This window comes from Hydra vulgaris, chromosome 05, assembly GCF_038396675.1.
Source record: "Hydra vulgaris chromosome 05, alternate assembly HydraT2T_AEP".
In the NCBI taxonomy this organism is placed as follows: Eukaryota; Metazoa; Cnidaria; class Hydrozoa; order Anthoathecata; family Hydridae; genus Hydra; species Hydra vulgaris.
This window is the reverse complement of record NC_088924.1, coordinates 18,701,444-18,720,380: the sequence shown is the minus strand read 5'-3', so window position 1 is coordinate 18,720,380 and position 18,937 is coordinate 18,701,444. Positions and strand designations below refer to the sequence as shown.

Sequence of the window (18,937 nt, the reverse complement as noted above, 5' to 3'; positions counted from 1 at the left end):
TCCCGACCCTGGTTAAAAATGAGACTTTTTGCAAATCCAGACTGGCAAAATTGTAAGATTTAGCAGGGGTTGGTAGCCAGGGCTAGAAATAAATTTATAATTCTTTATATATTATAATTTTATACTTGCATTTACTATTTATTAAATTCTGGCATATATTTATGACAGTATTTAATAAATAAAGACAGATACAGTGAAAGGATGCAATTTGTTGAATAAGAAGCCAAGCAAGATGAGTTTTGGTTTATTTTAATAGAGATGATAGCTCATTTGAGCATTGACTATGATTTGAGAAACAGCATAAAAGAGGAAGGCTAAAGCCTGCTGCTGCTGCTGATGATTATGATGGTAATGATGATGATGATGATGATGATAATGATGATGATGATGATGATGATGATGATGATGATGATGATGATGATGATGATGATGATGATGATGATGATGATGATGATGATGATGATGATGATGATGATGATGATGATGATGACGATTATGATGATGATGTTCATGATGATGATGATCAAGTTGATCATAATGATGTTTATAAATGCATATATATCAAAATGAAACATAAATTAAAAAAAAAAAAGTAATTTAGGATGTATAAATGTTTATGCAGCCCCGGTCACAAACCCGGCCCTGGCCCCGAAGCTGGCTATATTTTATCAAACCTTGCCCTGGCCCTGGCCCCGGTCAAATATCAACCTCAGTTATTTACTAACTGATATGGTATTTTCTAGGAATAATAATGGGATAGTCTGTAAACTAGCCTCCTTTTTCCTTAGAGCAGAAATACAAGATTTTAAGTTAAATCAACCTTGCCCCAAGGTTTTTAACAGATGCTATTTACATCTTCACACTTTATACGACCAAAGATATTAGTAATATCTTGACAGAAAAAAAGGCACTGCAGATAAAAGACGCAAGTTTGTTTATTGCAATTTACCAAGTTCCATGGTTCTTAAATAGGTTTTTGGGGTTCTGGATTCCCTACATTGATTTGAAATCTATCCAGACAGCCTATGTTATGATAAATGTCAATAAGAAGATTGGAAATGCTTTACTTCTGAGAATGGGATGCCATATCTGGTACTTAACTCCCCAACTCTGTATTTTGTCCTTGGATTAAAGAAGTTTCTATTGAAGCAAAGCTACAAATGTTGCAAGCTCTGGTTAAGTTTGAAGGGCCAGAGGAATTATAGTGTTGTAAACCATCAAATATACAAACTGAAGAGACCACAGAGTACCTCAGCTGATTTCCAAGCAAAGCTACCTTCTCTTCAAACATTTTAACATATCAAGGCAAGAATAAAAGAATAGCTCAATAATAGTCTCAACACTATAGAAGTATTTAACCACATTCAGAGCATGGTTTTGAATTACTACATTTAATTAAAATCATCTATTATTAAAGGGGGAGGGGAGGGAGGCTACCATGCTTCATAGTATATATAATACATTTCATATACATATGTTATAATATATTAAAAGTTTTAAACTATGAACTTTTTTTTGAAAAAAAAAAACCTCAAAAACCCTAAAACACCCACAAAAAATATTGTATGGTTTTTTCCAACCCTGATTACATCGATTTTACAACACTGATTTCAATGTTTTTTTTATAATTTACACTTTATGTTATGCAAAGTCAGAACAAAAAATTTAAAAATCTTATACTTAATATTTTTTGGCTCAATTATTCAGTTTTTTTTTAAACTCATTATAAAAAATCTTTCTCCTCTACCCACAAAATTTTATACAGTTTATAGTTAAAGTTGTTCAAATTAATATAATATGTTAAGGTATTTCAAATCTTTGGAGTGCTTGGTCAAGTTGCAGTACATTATGTGGTTATGGAATAATGAATAGAACAAGAGAGTATTGTATTTTCCCAGCTGGAGTTATTGGCAAGGCTTTTGATTCATTGCCATGCTTCAGTAACAGTTCATGTAAAGGTAGTTACAAGTTATATTGTGTCAGTAATATATCTTTCATAACAAACATTCCTAAAATATTTAATGAACAAATAAAATTAAAAAATAAACAAATTTTTTATTTTATAATCAAGGAAATTTGAAATATAATTCAAACATGGCTGCAATAGTTTATGTTTTCATCAATTTTTTTTATAGATTCATTAATCTTGTTAAACGAAACGTCTCTGCAATCTGATCATCTTTTATCGACTTTGAATAATTTTTTTGACGAATTTGTAGTATCATTTGATGTGAATTTCAACAAAGCTAGTGGTCTTGGAAATGTTTTGCAGATATTAGATAATTTTGGAGAAGCATGCATTGATGTTACTTTTTTTTATGGCAGTTTAAATATATTTTCCGGCATTAAATTTGTGAGTTATAATATCGGCTTAAATTCATGGAATTTAATTCAAGTTTCGCAGCTCTACAATAATGGAAATTATTCTAATAGCATAACTGTTAATGGAACTGTTGTGTTTACTGATATTATACAGCCTAATATATATTCCAATATTAGTGTGTTTGCATGCCTTGGTGTTTGCATGACTGGTGCAATGATGAAGAATTTTTCCCTAGTTAGTTATACACATGGTAAACCTTTCTTTTTTTTTTCAGCAAGTTAACAAATTAAGTTTGATTTTTTTAATTGTTTTTTTGTTGTTGTTGTTTTTCAAAAGTTGACTAAGCCCATTTTTAGGTTTTTAAATTTTTTTTTTTTTTTGTTTTTTTATTTTTCCATGAGTTTCACAAAACCATTGCTATTGCCAGCAGAATATGCTTCTTGGCTATTAGCTATTTAGTAAAAACTATTAAACTTTTAAAATAAAACTTATCTATACTATATTTGTTAATATTTTGCAATATTTCAACTTTATAAAATATTATTAATATAAAACTATTAATATTCATAACAACATAAAGCTGTTTTGTAATTATTTTACCAAAGTAGTGCCCAAGGTTGATTGTATATTTTTGATAATTGTGCCAAATAAAGATGTGTTAAAAAGTATTACAAACAAAGAAAAATGTGGTAATAGAAGCTCACTTTATTATAAATAATAATCTAAATAAATATTCTGGGTTATTAATGGGGAACCTTACGGTTATATAATTGGTAATGGAAATTACCGATTAGATAACCTTATAAAAAAATAGGGGTATCCTAACTATTTATAAGTGTAAGGCTTTAGAGAGATTAAGGAATAGGTCAAATTTAATAAATATCCATTAATACTTCTTTTCTACAAATCAAATTTTATAAATTGAGAAAACTTAATTTTTTGTATAATAAATTTCCTTCAAAGAGCAAATTCAAAAATATTAAACCTTGTAATATCAATTATAATAAATAATATTACATGGTGCTGTGGTGTTTTTGTACCAAAACCTAAAATATATAATTACAATTTTTTAACAGTTACAGTAGAAGGATGAGACTTAATTTAATAACGAGTAACATAAGAATGAATTTTAGTACATGGCACAAGGAATGCTAGCTCTTTAGAACAGTTCCCATTATAGTATTTATCACAACAATGTGATAATGGTGGAAGGTTAAAAATGTGTATTTGCACCTTTTCTATAAGAGAAAGGCATCATTTGAAGATCCACCCTAGATATGTCAACAGTATTCCATACAAGAATAGGTTTGAGATTTATAGAGATAAAGAATAGAATCCGGAGTAAGAGCGTGGCAAGCACGATAAAGGGATACAACCTTAGCATATGCTAATTTTGCAATCAATTTTATATATGGTTTCCATACATCAGAAGTAAGAGTTAATCCTAGAAGACAAAGGGTAGATGACCCGTTGAGTACATTATATTCTTTCATAGGAAGATCTAGATTGCTGCGTCTTTGAGAGCCCCATGCTGTAGCAGAAGTGAGATCCTTTTCAAGCTCAAATGCCCCCTCCATCAGTAATCAGAGAGTGTTGGCTTCTTATTAAGACAGGAATAAATGATAGTATTATTAGCAAACAATACCACCTTAGATGTGAGAATTTCATGGAGATCGTTAATGTAAATTAAAAAAGTATAGGGTCAAGGATAGAATATTGAGGAACCCCTAAAGTTATATGATATAATTGCTTTTCGTCTATACCTTTGTAAAATTTAAAAAACTGAAATAAGTTGCCATGATTACACCTCTTTTGTTGTTTTTTAGTCCTCTCAGATTATTAATTCTTGTTGCTCTCCTCTGAACCTCTCCTCTTCTCTTTGATTTGCATCTGAATTATAGTATGAATCCAGAGGTGTGTACAGTAGTCTCATTGAATTTACATTAGGATTTTTAAAACTATATTAGATCAAGATTTTTTTGTTTGATTTATTTTGCAAAAAATCTTCTGATACGCTTGTACTAAGATCAGCTTTGCTGGTCTTTGATTTTGATAAAATTGTGCAAGTGCCTGTATCTATATTAGTCATTTCATAATTTTATCTAGAGTTTTTTTTTATGTGTTTTGTACTTTAAAGTCTTCATTATGTTTTGTGGAATAAATAAACTGTGTCCTGTTTTATATAATTATTAAATAATAGTTAACTTAATATTGTTAAAATATAGCTAAATTATAAATAGTATATTTTATATAACTATATTAATTATGAAAAGTTTGTCATGGTACTATATATTTTAGTAACATAATAGTAAAATTTTATTGTATTTAGTACTTAGGCAGGATAAAAGATTTATTTTAGCTTTTTCATAAAGCTGTACACCAAATACATGTTTTTTTATTAATAAAAAAAAATAAAAGTATATGTATTTTATTTGAATGGAACTCCATTTAATTGCTCTTTCAATACTTATTTGATTGTATTCCATTGTAGAATGTATTTTAACTTTGTTCTCCATTGTAGATTGTTGAATGTGTTTTAACTTTGTTCTCCATTGTAGATTGTAGAATGTGCTTTAACTTTTTTATGTTAATGTGATGTGTAGGTGAGAAATAGAACATAGAAGATTATGTTACTAAGATTTATAGTACCATAACAAGGTTAGAAATAATTTGTGTTACTGATTTTATTTATAGTTAATAAAACCCAAATATGTTTTAATGGCACATTAAAAGTTGCACCACCAAAATTAAAACATGCTTTTATTTTATACATCTTATCATACCATTTATATTTTACAAACTATCTGTATTACTATAAAATTATGTACATTTTTTGTAAAAACATTTTAGTTATTTGGTCGCAGTGGAGTGAATGGTCAAACTGTAATTTGTCCTTGATTTCAACTAGAACTCGTATTTGTAGCAAAAATCAATGGATAGATTGTATTGGATTGAACACAGAGATGATTTCATGCAACATTTCATATAATGGTTTGTTTTTTTTTCTAAAAAAAAGAAAATCTTTGCTTATTTACTTTTATAGCTTTAAAACTAAACCAAAAAAAGATCTCTATTGATTTTCATTGAATTGGGGCATAAACGAGACTTTAAAAATATTTAATGTATTATTATGACTATAATAAATATAAAATATGAGTTTTAGGGTTTTAGTGTTAAGCTGGCTTAACACTAAAACCCTAAAATTACAGATTACACCAACTTTACATAGTGAATTTTCCTTTTATTTAGAAGTAGCAAAACAATAAATAAATTGATTAATTAATGTATAACTATCTGCAATATGCTATTTAATTTTGATTCACATATTTGCTTTCTAAATCTGTAATTACAAACAAATGGTATAAAAACTAATATTTGTTAGCAAATCAACGATGTCATATTCAAATTAGAATAACATGAAGAAAGATTATTAAAAAAAAAAGCAATTTTCGCTTTTTTTTTTTCTAATCTTTTACAAACAGTTACCAAGCTCCTTTTTGTTCATACTTTTTGGCAAATTTTTTAAAGAATTTCTAGCTTCAAAAAAAAAGTTTTAAAAGTGATTTTTATATCTGGTAGCTGCAATAAATTCTTAAATATGCTTAGTATTTATTTCTGTAGCATCATTAACAACAGATATGTTTTTGGTCTATAAAATAAACCCTGCAGCTGAGAGTGGTTAAGAGTATCTACAGGGTATCATGTTGCCCAATAAAATTTGTAACCTCCTCATATTGAGGGGTTTTCAACTTTATATGCTCAAAATTTTTGAATACTAAGATATTATTTTACAAAATTTAAAAATTTTTTAGTGAATATTGATTTGGTTAAGAATAGTTAAAAAAATATTTTGTCAAATAATTGCTTTCACATATGTGCTCCTAAGATTTTTGGGCTTTTTTTTATTTCCCAGGCTCTAATCATTGGATATTTTTGCAAAACATCCTTGTTTGAAATAAGTATAAACATAAAAATGTTTGGAGTTTCATGTCTGGAAGTTAGCTATCTCAGTCAATAAAAGAAGTTGTTTTTTAAATAAAAAGATTTACTATTATTTGTTAAAAGGTTTATAATGTATCTTATCACACCTATTTAATATAATTTTATAGTATGTAACTTTATTTAGCCTTATGGACACCATGGACGGTTTGGTCAAATTGTAGTGTTTTATCTGGCACAGGATTTTCAATCAAAACAAGAGAGTGTAATATACCAAATAGTGCAGAAAACTGTTCTGGCAACATCACAGAAGTTATTCCTTGCTTTTTAAATATATCAAGTTTTGGTTAGCTTTTTTTTATAAAAAAGTTTTGTTATAATCTAATCTTAATTTTGTCAGTTTAAATACCATAGACAAGCTAAGAGCTGTATTTTTACCACAAATTGTATATTTAATGCCTTTACTATAGTTATATATATATATGTGTGTGTGTGTGTGTGTGTGTGTGTGTGTGTGTGTGTGTGTGTGTGTGTGTGTGTGTGTGTGTGTGTGTGTGTGTGTGTGTGTGTGTGTGTGTGTGTATGTGTATATATATATATATATATATATATATATATATATATATATATATATATATATATATATATATATATATATATATATATACACACACTGTTAAAATGACTGCTAAGAAAATAAATCTTTTGCTTTTATTCTATTCATTAATTCTATTTAAAATTGTTCCTAACTTTTATTTTTATACAATATATTTTTATATTTTAATAAAAATATATTTTTATTGAAAATAATTAATATTATTTTTATTGTACTCATGAGAAGAACAGTTTGCATGCTATAAAGGAACATTTTGTTAAAACACTTGAAATATGCTCACTATTTTATATTTAATTAAACTTGAGAAGAAAATAAATTCAAAAAAGGACCATAGGTGTAAATTATCTATATTTAAAAGTATTAGAAATATTTTAATTACAAGTTAGAATATGACTTAAATGACTTAAATAATATCCAATTTTGTTTTGATTTTTGCTCAGGTTTTTTGGAACACTTTATTTGGGCATGAATTTATGATTTAGGGACAGTAAAGAAAAATTTATCTTTTCTGAAAGTTGTACATTGCTTAAACCATTAACATATTGGTTTTAAAAGATGCATTTATGATATATAAAGATGTGTTTATGACACATTGAATTATTTTCAGCAATAGATTTTATCAAAGAAAGCAGAGTTCTCACCTTTGTCTTAATTAACTATGAAATACTGTTGATATGCCCTCCATATTTTACTTACTGTATTCTTGTTATTTTGAGCATTGGACCTGTAAATAAATTTGGTTGATTGATTGGTTGTTGAAAGATCTAATGACAAGTTCAAAATATTGCTATCAAAATTTTTGCAAGTATGCCAAAGTTAATGTTCCTGAGTTCAAACTAATTACTGTAAACATTACAAAAAATATAGTTGTTAAACTGTTTCTCAATATTTTTTTTTGAATAAAAAGATTTACTAATTTTTATTAAAAGGTTTACAATAAATCTTTTATTACAACAATTTAACATAATTTTATTGTATATAACTTTATTTAGCCTTATGGACACCATGGACGGTTTGGTCAAATTGTAGTGTTTTATCTGGCACTGGATTTTCAAACAGAACCAGAGAATGTAATATATCAAATAGTGCAGAAAACTGTTCTGGTAACATCACAGAAGTTATTCCTTGCTTTTCAAATATATCAAGTTTTGGTAAGCTCATTTTTAAAAAAATGTTTTGTTTGTTGGTTGTATTTTTTAATTTTTTTTTAATAAGTAATGCAAGATAAACAAAAATGAAATAGAAAATAATATAATAATAGCTGTAATAATAGATAATGATAAAATATAAATAACAGTAATAAAATTTATTTATGGTTTTGTTTGCAAAACTAAATTGTTTTTATGTTTCTGAAAATTGGTTCATATTAAAATTTTTTATCAAAACAACTTATGAAAATTGTGCCAATTAAACACAAAATTTTTTTGCATGTGTTTTGGTAAAAATGCAAAATATAAAAAATTACTTAACTTTCTTCCAGTTAATGTGTTTAATTACATTTAATTAGTGTTGCAAGGGTGAATTTAAAAAATGATTGCCTTTTAAGTTTTGTAATTTTCTATTAAAATTTTCCTCTAATCAGCACATTTATAAATACTATTTTTATTTATAGTTGCACTACATTAACAGCTATAAATCCATGTAAATATTATTACAATAGGTGTTTAATATATTTAAAAAAAATAAAAGACATATGCACAATAGTTCAAAAGTTTCATATTTATATTTGTTATAACGGGTGATGTGGAAGTTATCGGACAAAATAAAAACGTCAATAACTTATTTATAAATAAAAAAACAAACTACTATTATATTTTTTTTAAATAAAGCATTTATCTTTTAATAAAAATATATTACTTTTTATATGAAAAAACACCACCATCTGCAATTGATCTCAATTTTGCTCTGACGCCTTTCATATGCGACTGTAAAAGGTTTAAATCAATTTCTTGTAGTTTTAGTTTAATGCGATCAATCAAAACTTGCTCTGTTGAAGCTTGCCAATCTCCCTCGTAAACCTTCTGTGCCAAATGTCCCCAAAAATTTTCAATTGGTCGTGCTTGAGGCACATTTGGGGGATTGGATTCTTTATCAACGTAATAGACATATTGGTCCATCCAATTTAGAGAATCTTTAGAATAATGAGAACTTGCTAAATGCCTCGTTTTGGATCCTAAAAAAGCAAGAAAGTTTACTTGTCTTTTTGTAACCATCAGAAGCTTAAATTGAGTAAAACTTATTAACACTAAACGATGAGCCAAAAACGCATATCTAGTTTAACTATTTTATCTAAATCAAAAGTCTCCTAAACTTAACTTGGATGAAATTAATGACAACTTTTTATCATTAAAAACAAAAAAATTGACAAGTGTTGCATAATGGCAAATAACTCTTGGTTATTTCAGCAGTGCGCAACAACTTAAATAGGTTTGCGTCTTAAACAGTATTTTTACATTACGTAAATGAATAGTCTTGCAAGTATGATATCATGATAGATTTTTTTTGTTAAATTGTATGATAAATATCTCAATATTTGTAATAATATCTGAAAATACTGTGTGATTCTTAGTATTTGTATGCGAAAATATACAAGAGAAATATAGTTACAGTATAGCACAACATAGGGGTGTAAAGTAGCTTGCATAATATGAAATATTATGGGAGGTTATGGGCTCCTACTTTTCTATTTGGTTGACATCATTAACGATGATGTTTCTTTGCTTAAAACATTTGAATAGCTCTAATGCATAATTACTTTGTTTTATTATTTATTTGAGTTTACTTATTCACTACAAACAAAACTGCACACAACAACTATTTGTGCTGACAGTCACAGAAAAAAAAAAGAGAAAAGTTAAAGTTGTAAGAAAGCGGTTGACTGAAGATTTAAAAAAAACTTTGGGTTGCATGTTTCAAGAAAAAGTACGTGGAAAAGTACGGAAGAGAATTCTAAAGCATTGAAGGGAAAACTTGGAATTTACTGAAAATGGAAAAGAGTATTGTCACTTGCAACGGGTGATGCGGAAGTTATCGGACAAAATAAAAACGTCAATAACTTATTTATAAATAAAAAAACAAACTACTATTATATTTTTTTAAATAAAGCATTTATCTTTTAATAAAAATATATTATTTTTTATATGAAAAAACACCAATATCTGCAATTGATCTCAATTTTGCTCTGACGTCTTTCATATGCGACTGTAAAAAGTTTAAATCAATTTCTTGTAGTTTTAGTTCTGTTGAAGCTTGTCAATCTCCCTCGTTAACCTTCTGTGCCAAATGCCAATCTCTCTTGTTAACCTTCTGTGCCAAATGTCAATCTCCCACGTTAACCGTCTGTGCCAAATGTCAACTTGTTTCTCCGCGCAGCGGCCTTATTCGTCAAGGTTCGTGTTTCGGAGTTATAGAGTTGAGAGAGGGTTATAACCACAATTACGTAGCCTCTTCATCTGTAGTGGCCTTCTGGGCCTTGGGGAGGTGAAATAACAAAAAAAAAAAAAAAAAATGTCCCCAAAAATTTTCAATTGGTCATGCTTGAGGCACATTTGGGGGATTGGATTCTTTATCAATGTAATAGACATATTGGTCCATCCAATTTAGAGAATCTTTAGAATAATGAGAATTTGCTAAATCTGGCCAAAATAAATAGTTAAAGTCTCCGTGATACTTGTGAATAAATGGAAGAAGTCGTTTTTCTAAACATTCATTAATATAGATTGATGAATTGATCGCTACAGCCTTAGAAGTGCGAAACAATGGCTCGGACATACCACGGTCAGATATGGCTATCCACATTTAAAATTTTTTTGGAAATTTCTCTTTTCTTATAAAACCAACACTTTCTGGGCATGTCTTTTTGTTGTTTGTGTAGTATCCAGAATTTCCAGGCATGTTGTCCCTTGCAAAACAAAAGTATTTTTCGTCATCGATGACCAGAAACGGTTTTGTGTTATAGAGTTGGTTAACTAGTTTCCTGCTTCTTTTCTTTGCCTTTTTTTGTTGTTCTATAGTGTATTTTGGGGTCTTTTCACGTTTTCTATAATTAATATTCATTTTTTTTAACTGACGACCAATTGTCGATTGATTTACACCGAATTTAATACCTATTTTTTTCTGACTGACCTCTTTTCGATTGTTGACAAGTCTCGTTAATTCGGCTTTCTTTTCTCTAGTCCAGGATGTCGGACGACCAGGGTGCTTTCTATCAGAAAATGATTGAACAGTTTCAAGTCTTTTTAGGTTATCATATATTGTACTTCGAGCAAATCCTTCCTTTTCAATATGATTTACGATTTTTTTTTTTTTATATATATTAGGTTTATTTACAAAAACTATTTTTAGTAGCTTTCGAAAAGATTCTCGTTCAGCTGCATTTAACCTCATTTTAAATAATTGTGTTTCAAATAATAAAGTTTATATTTTATAGAACGTTTATGCCTACGCATAAAACCACAAAAACTAATTATTATGCTCAAATAATGAAATTAGGATTTGTCCGATAACTTCCGCATCACCCGTTATATCATAGTATTTTATTTTGTGTGTATATATATATATATATATATATATATATATATATATATATATATATATATATATATATATATATATATATTAGCATCTGCAAAGGTTGTATCTCTTTATCGTGCTTGCCACTTCACTTAAGATTCCATTCTTTATCTATATAAATCTCAAGCCCTTCTTTGTATGAAATACTGTTTCAATATCTGGGAGGATGCCTATCTCTAGGACTTCCAATGATGTCTTTTCTCTTTAAGACAAGGTGCAAAAGCGCATTGTAAACATAGTTGGACCTCCAACCATTTTCAGATTGTCATAATGTTGCTTCCTTTTCTCTTTTCTATAAATGCTAGAATGGATACTACTCTAAAGAGCTAGCGTCTCTAGTGCCATCTACTAAAGTTCATTCTCGTGTTACTTGTTGTTCAATTAAGTTTCATTCTTTTACTTTGACTGTCTCTAAGTACTCTGAAAATTCTTATTCGCCTAATTTTTTTCCTCGAATATCAGTTCCTTGGAATTCGCTTCCTTCAACTTGTTTTCTTGATGCATGTAGTTTGCAACCTTTTAAGTTGTCTGACAATCTTTATCTTGCTCTATAAACTTCATCTTTTCTCTTCTAATAACTTTTGACTCTAATAGTTGTTGCTTGCAGCTTTGTTGGAAGTAAAGATGTTTAAAAAAAATAAAAATACAAAAAAAGTATATATATATATAAATATAAATATATATATATATATATATGTATGTATATACATATTTATATATATAGATATTTATATTACCCTTTCAGATTTAAAATTTATCAGAAAATTTAGATTAATACATTTAATAAAGTAAAACTACTTTGGGTTGCATTTATAGACGATATGGTACCAATATTTAGTCAAAAAAAAGTTTGCAATTAAGAAATGCTCTTTACATTCATTTTTACATTCATTATTAAACAAAAACAAGTTTATCAATTGCTAGTAACATTGATTTTCTTTATTTGAAACGGTATGTGGACCTGTAAGTGTGTTAGGAAGTGACAGCAGTCTTGGTGAAAAAAATATTAAATTAAAATGATCTCATTCTTACACAATATTTAAATATTCTTTTTTTTTTTCCAATTAATAGCAAGTCTAATAGCAAAAAATATACATAATAGATCACTATCACAGAATCACCTATTTTATTATTTATACATATATACATAAATACATATATAGAAATATGCATATATACATATATATATATATTTATATATATATATATATATGTATATATATATGTATATATACATATATATATATATATATATATATATATATATATATATATATATATATATATATATATATATATATATATATATATATATATATATATATATATATATATATATCAGTGGTCGGCACCATATTTCCAAAGGGGCCCACTTGCAAAATTCTTGTTTTAGTTGCGGCCCACAGCAATAAATTATATATAAAATAGGTTATATTACCTATATAACAGAATATAGTATAGAATTAGATTATAGAACTAATAATTGTATCAATACAAAATACATACTTAAGAAAAAAAACACATAAAACACAATTAAAAATTTGGTGAGTATTTTGTTGTTGCAGCTAGCACAAGGTCATTCAAATGAGTGTCAGTCAGTCTTGTTCTGTAAACATTTTTTATTATTTTCATGGCTGAGAATGTTTGTTCGCATTGGTAACTAGTGCCATACATACAGATAAGTCTATTTGCATGTTTTTTAAGAACTGGAAAACGTTCCTTCATGACAGCATGCCAGAAAATAATTAAAGTGTCATCTTCATCTTTTTTTGGTGCCTTTCTTCTCAACTCGTCGTCACATTGAAAGTTAATTAGTTCATCCTCTGCTTTTAAAGTATCAGCTTCTTCAAAGTCCTTTAGAATACTAATAAACTATTCTAATTATTTTTGACGTGCTTTTCGAATGTTTTTATTTTTGTAGAGTAATTTTTTAGCATGATATAACTTTTAAGTATAAGGATCTTATTTGAAGTCTTAAAGTGCTACAGTGTTAGAGTGCATTAAAATTATTTTTTTACTATGTCTAAAATGACAAGATCTGGTGTTATGGAGTATTTTATAAGGAGGCTTTATAATTTTTACAGCCTGGAAAACAACTAAAAGGCCCACAACTACACTACTTTGTATATTATGCAGTTAGGTGGCTTGGGACCCACAAATTATGTAGCAAAGGCCCACAATTGGGCTGCGGCCCACAATTTGCCGACCTCTGATATATATATATATATATATATATATATATATATATATATATATATATATATATATATATATATATATATATATATATATATATATATATATATATATATATATATAAATATATATATATATATATATATATATATAAAATATGTAGCAAAGGCCCACAATTGGGCTGCGGCCCACAATTTGCCGACCTCTGATATATATATATATATATATATATATATATATATATATATATATATATATATATATATATATATATATGTATGTATATATATATATATACACGGTGTGTCCCAAAAATAACCGAACTTCATCTTTAAGTCATATAACATGCAGCGCCATCCATTGATAATTTGCAGCATGAAAAAGATACATTCATCCTCTTTTAAACGCACCTACATTTATGTAAATTGGATGACAGATGTGAAAGTTAATGTCATTTCAATGAAAGAAAAATGCGTCCTAGCGTTACAAAACGAAAATGGAACAAAGAGCGAATATAAAATTATGTGTTAAACTTGAAAAAAAACTCGCTGAGACATACAAATTGATGAAAAAAGTTTATGGTGATGATTGTATGAGTCGTACTCAAGTTTATACATGGTTTACACGATTTAAAAATGGTCGTGAGGATTTAAATGACGATCTGAGGCCAGGTTGTCCAGAAGCTAGTAATTCAGCTGAATTGGTGGAAAAAGTCCGTGAAATCATTGGTATCGATGCAAGTTTTACTACGAGAACGTTGGCTGAGGAATTAAATACAAGTAAAAACACTATTTGGAAAATTTTAGCTCAAGATTTGGGTAAAAGAAATGTATGTGCGCGTTTTGTTCCACATGAATTAAATGAAGACCAAAAAATCGCTTGTGTGGAGCATTGCAAAGACATTGTTGAAACTGTTAAAAACGATCCAGACTTTCTTGATTCGATCATAACTGGTGATGAGTCATGGTGCTTTAAATATGACCCTAAACTAAGCATCAATCTGCTGAATGGAAGTCCAAATGCGAGCCAAAACCAAAAAAATTGCGTTTCCAGAAGTCTCGAATCAAGACAATGTTGATTACTCTTTATGATTCGAAAGGTATTGTCCACAAGGAATTTCTTCCAGTAGGTCGAACTGTTAATGGAGAATACTATTTAGGTGTTTTAGATCAATTTTGGAAAAGAATTTGTTGCATTAGACCTGAATATCCAGCAGGAACACAACTGTTTTTATTGCACGACAATGCACCGCCTCACAAGACCAAAAAAGTGAACGAATTTTTGATGAAAAAATGGATTTCTCTCATCAACCACCTGCCATATTCGCCTGATCTATCACCATGTGACTATTTTCTATTTCCAAAACTGAAAACCAATATGAAAGGAGCATTTTATGATGATATCCCAGCCATTCAAGCAGCTGTAACCGAGATGCTGAAGAACATTTCTATAAATGACATAAAAAAATCTATGCATGCGCTGGTAGATCGCGCCAAACGTTGTATTGAGTCTGATGGAACCTATTTTGAATAAATAATAACTTTCAATGACGATATAATGTGTGTTTTATTTTATATCCAAATAGTTGGGTTATTTTTGGGACACACCGTGTATATATATATATATATATATATATATATATATATATATATATATATATATATATATATATATATATATATATATATATATATATATATATATATATATATCTGTGTGTATATACTCTACTATATTATTGTTTAAGTACTGCTGAGAAGGTTTTACCAGTTATTAATATAAAATGTCAAGAAACTTAACACCAGGGTACTGATGGGCGAAACTCAAATTAAATTATAAATACCACCTAAGATTTAGTTGTTTTGACAATAAGCAATAATTTTAAAAATAAATAAGTAAAACTTCCAAGTAAAACTTTCAAGTAAAACAATAAAAAGATGGCAAAAAGTTAAAACAAAGTAAAATCTGTTTATCAAATTCTTATAGGAAAATCAGTTCAGTTTACATTCTACAATATATTTCAATAGTTTAATAATTTGTTTATCATTAAAGTCAATTCAGAAAATGTTTTAAGATTTTAATAATTTAAATCTAAAAACAAAAAATTTAAATCAACTCACACAATTTGTATTAAATTTAAATGCTAATGTACAGTAATTAAAAGAATCATATTAAAATATTTTTTTTTTTTTTTTTTTTTTTACATCCTATATCTACTTAAATAATGCTTTAAACCTATTTTTCCAAGAAAACCATGTTAGCCGCATTTATGCACTAACTATTTGATACAAAATCTTTAAAAATTTGAAGCTGGGATAAAGTTTCACAAACTTTCCATCAGGAATTCAAAACATCTTGCATTATAAATATCAAGTCACTATAGTATAACATCTCAACCTAAGATATCTTATTTTATATTTTTTGTTATTGTTATTCTTTTTTTTCATCAAAGAATCTAGACTGAGCTGTCAAGATTAAGTGAAATAAGGAAAAAATTAGGAAGAGAGGAGGGAGAAAAAAATTTAAAAAGATATATTGAACATTCAGAACAAAATATATAAAATATATTGAACATTCAGAACAAAATATATACACTATACTATAGTAAAGCGTATAATAAACAAATAATAATAGAATATAGTCACCACAAACAAATGATAAACTTAGACTCTTAAGAGAAAATTATGACCCATGCATAAGGTTTAAAAGAAATTAAATGAAAAACACAGTGATGACATAATATTCTACTGCAGGAATTGAACCATGAACTTTCAGTTTATCAGTTTAAAAATTTTTGATTCCTCTCAGGATTCTAAATTCTTGACGGGTCCTAATATTGTTCAAATTTTTTCAAAAGAAGCAGAATAATATGCTTTTAAAAATAATATTTGTTTTTATTTAAAAATATAGGTATAAAAAATAGTCATATTTTTCTTTAAAAACCCCCGGTTTTAACAAAACAGGAATTTTAAGTATTTTGTAAAAAAAATTTTCTCAAAAATTTTTTATTTAATAAAATTATTTATAAAACATGCATTTTTTTATGCACTTTTGAGTCCAAGTTTGGTATGGTTTAGAAAAAAAAAATTCAAAAATATTAGTACATCTCTAGAATTTATAATCCAAAGAGGAACCTTGAGAGCTCATCAAATTCGGAAATATTTTTTTACTTTCTTATAATTAATAGACATCAATTTGCATCTCAGGAATATTTATTTTTAAAAATCGCTCCATTCAAGTATGCATATTTAAAATTTATAATATATATATTGAGAAAAATTAATTTTACTTGAACAAAACAGATTTTGAACTTATTCCGTTAGGAAATAACTTTTTAAAATTGTGAGGCAGTCTAGAGATGAGTCACTAAGTTATGATCTTTGTTTTGAGCAAAAACTAGATGACAATGAAATATTCTCTGGCTTTCTATTGAGGTTGGTTGCATGCAAGTATTAAAGTTGGTTGTATGTAACTTTCTATTGAGGTTGGTTGTATGCAAGGCATCAAGCAGCTTTTTTAAGTTATTTTTAATATTTCCAGTATTCTCATACATTTGAAATTCTTCTTTGAGGTCTTTATTAGAATCTTTAGTTATAACACACTTTTTAGGTTTTTATGCTGCATTTATAGCTGTCGCCAATCCATATTTAATATTTGTAACTGTTAAGCAAATATTCTCTTTAGAGGATTCACTTTCAACCCCAATATCGACATCTTCACTGAATAATCTATTAAATAAGTCATTCACATTATGAATATGGAGCAATTTGGAGGTATTTAATCAAATTCACAAGATCTTGGTTTCTTCGCTCTTTAACGAGAAGAGACAGAGCTAGCAACATTTCCTCTGAAATTGCATCATTGTTGTTACACAGGGAATCAAACAGAAAATTAAAATTGCATCAGTTGTTAGCAAATTTGAATCACGTTTACCTAATGCTTCTGCTGCTATTTTGGTTGGATGAAGAGCGTTGGAAACAATTTTTAAAACTGAAACATAAATATTGTTAAATAGCTCTAGGGTGTTCAAATCATTTAATACTTTTTTCATAGCATCCATCACTTTTAAAAATCTTTTAACCATTGTCACAATACTATTCCATCTGGTCTAGCAATCTAGCAGTAAATTGAGTTCAATTCCGTACTCAACTTTTAAAAAGTCTTGCAAAATGGAATTTCTTTTAGGTAAATGGTTAAAAAACTTAACTATTTTTCTAATCATTTGTAAAGCTGCATTTATATCTTCTCTTTCACATATTTACAGTTCGAAATTGTTTAGATTATCATTTTCAGATTCGCTAGAGTTATCACCAGAAAATCTAGATTTATTTTTTAAAAATCAATGTGAAGAACATTAGAATTTTCATTTCTTTTACAAATAACGTTCATTACAGCCAATTGTATGCCGTGGTTATAACATGATTGGTGTATAAAACCAGATGATCTACTAAATATGATAGTTACTGCAGCAGCATCAGTGGCTGATGCAACAACACTTGAAGGTATATTTTCAAACTCTGATAGTTTCTCTTTAACTAGGTTAATTGTTATTTCAGCTGTACAGCTTCCATGAATTTTAACCATTCCTAGATTAATAAATAACTTATTGAAATGAGTATTGATATTTAAATATCTTCAATTGTGTAGACTTGTCCATTCATCAAACCTTAGACTAAATTTTCCACTTTTTTATTTAAAAGATATTGTTTTAACGCTAAATTCATTTTTTGCCATAGCACAATATTCATGAATTAGTTTCATCACATTGTTTTTAACTTTTGGAAAATGATAAGCACTTAATGCTTGACAAATGAACTCACTTTTACATATTCCTTGAATTGAAAATCCATCAACAACTGCAAGTCAGGCCACTATCTCTGCTAAGAACTGTTTCTTGGAAAAAAAATGATGTGAGAGACTTTCTCGCTTTTGCAGTGATTGTCTCACAGTTACTTGAACCAGCAATTTGATTATCATTTAGGTTTATTTTCTTGATATTAATGTTAAAAACATGTTGCAAATGACTTTTTAATCCACTGGTTGACAAGCCCTTACAACTTAATATTTTATTTGGATACTTCAAATACTAGGCTTTTTTGCCTGCTTTTTCTTTTGAAAAATATTTCCACACTGAATTAGTCATGATTAAAAATTTCAGCAATTCTGAATAAAAAATTTTAATATTAAAACAAATAAAGTTTTGGGGTTAAAGAAAATAGATAACATTTTTTGAAACTTAACTTGTCAATACATGGAAAACTGAATGTTATTTGAAATTTCTTGCATAATAA

At 27.7% G+C, this 18,937-nt stretch overlaps 1 protein-coding gene across 7 annotated transcripts in view; it reads left to right on the top strand.

Annotated features, from left to right (window-relative positions):
* The window catches only part of LOC136080659 (coadhesin-like), a 94,869-nt gene that overhangs the window by 56,188 nt on the left and 19,744 nt on the right, over nt 1-18,937 (top strand). For 6 of the 7 annotated variants that reach the window (XM_065797598.1, XM_065797594.1, XM_065797595.1 and 3 more), the window contains 5 exons: nt 1,806-1,958; nt 2,136-2,573; nt 5,174-5,314; nt 6,450-6,608; nt 7,871-8,029. In XM_065797598.1, the coding sequence (XP_065653670.1) occupies nt 1,806-1,958; nt 2,136-2,573; nt 5,174-5,314; nt 6,450-6,608; nt 7,871-8,029 (1,050 nt within the window). The remainder of the gene's footprint in view (nt 1-1,805; nt 1,959-2,135; nt 2,574-5,173; nt 5,315-6,449; nt 6,609-7,870; nt 8,030-18,937) is intronic. The other variant, XM_065797600.1, reaches the window with a different exon arrangement.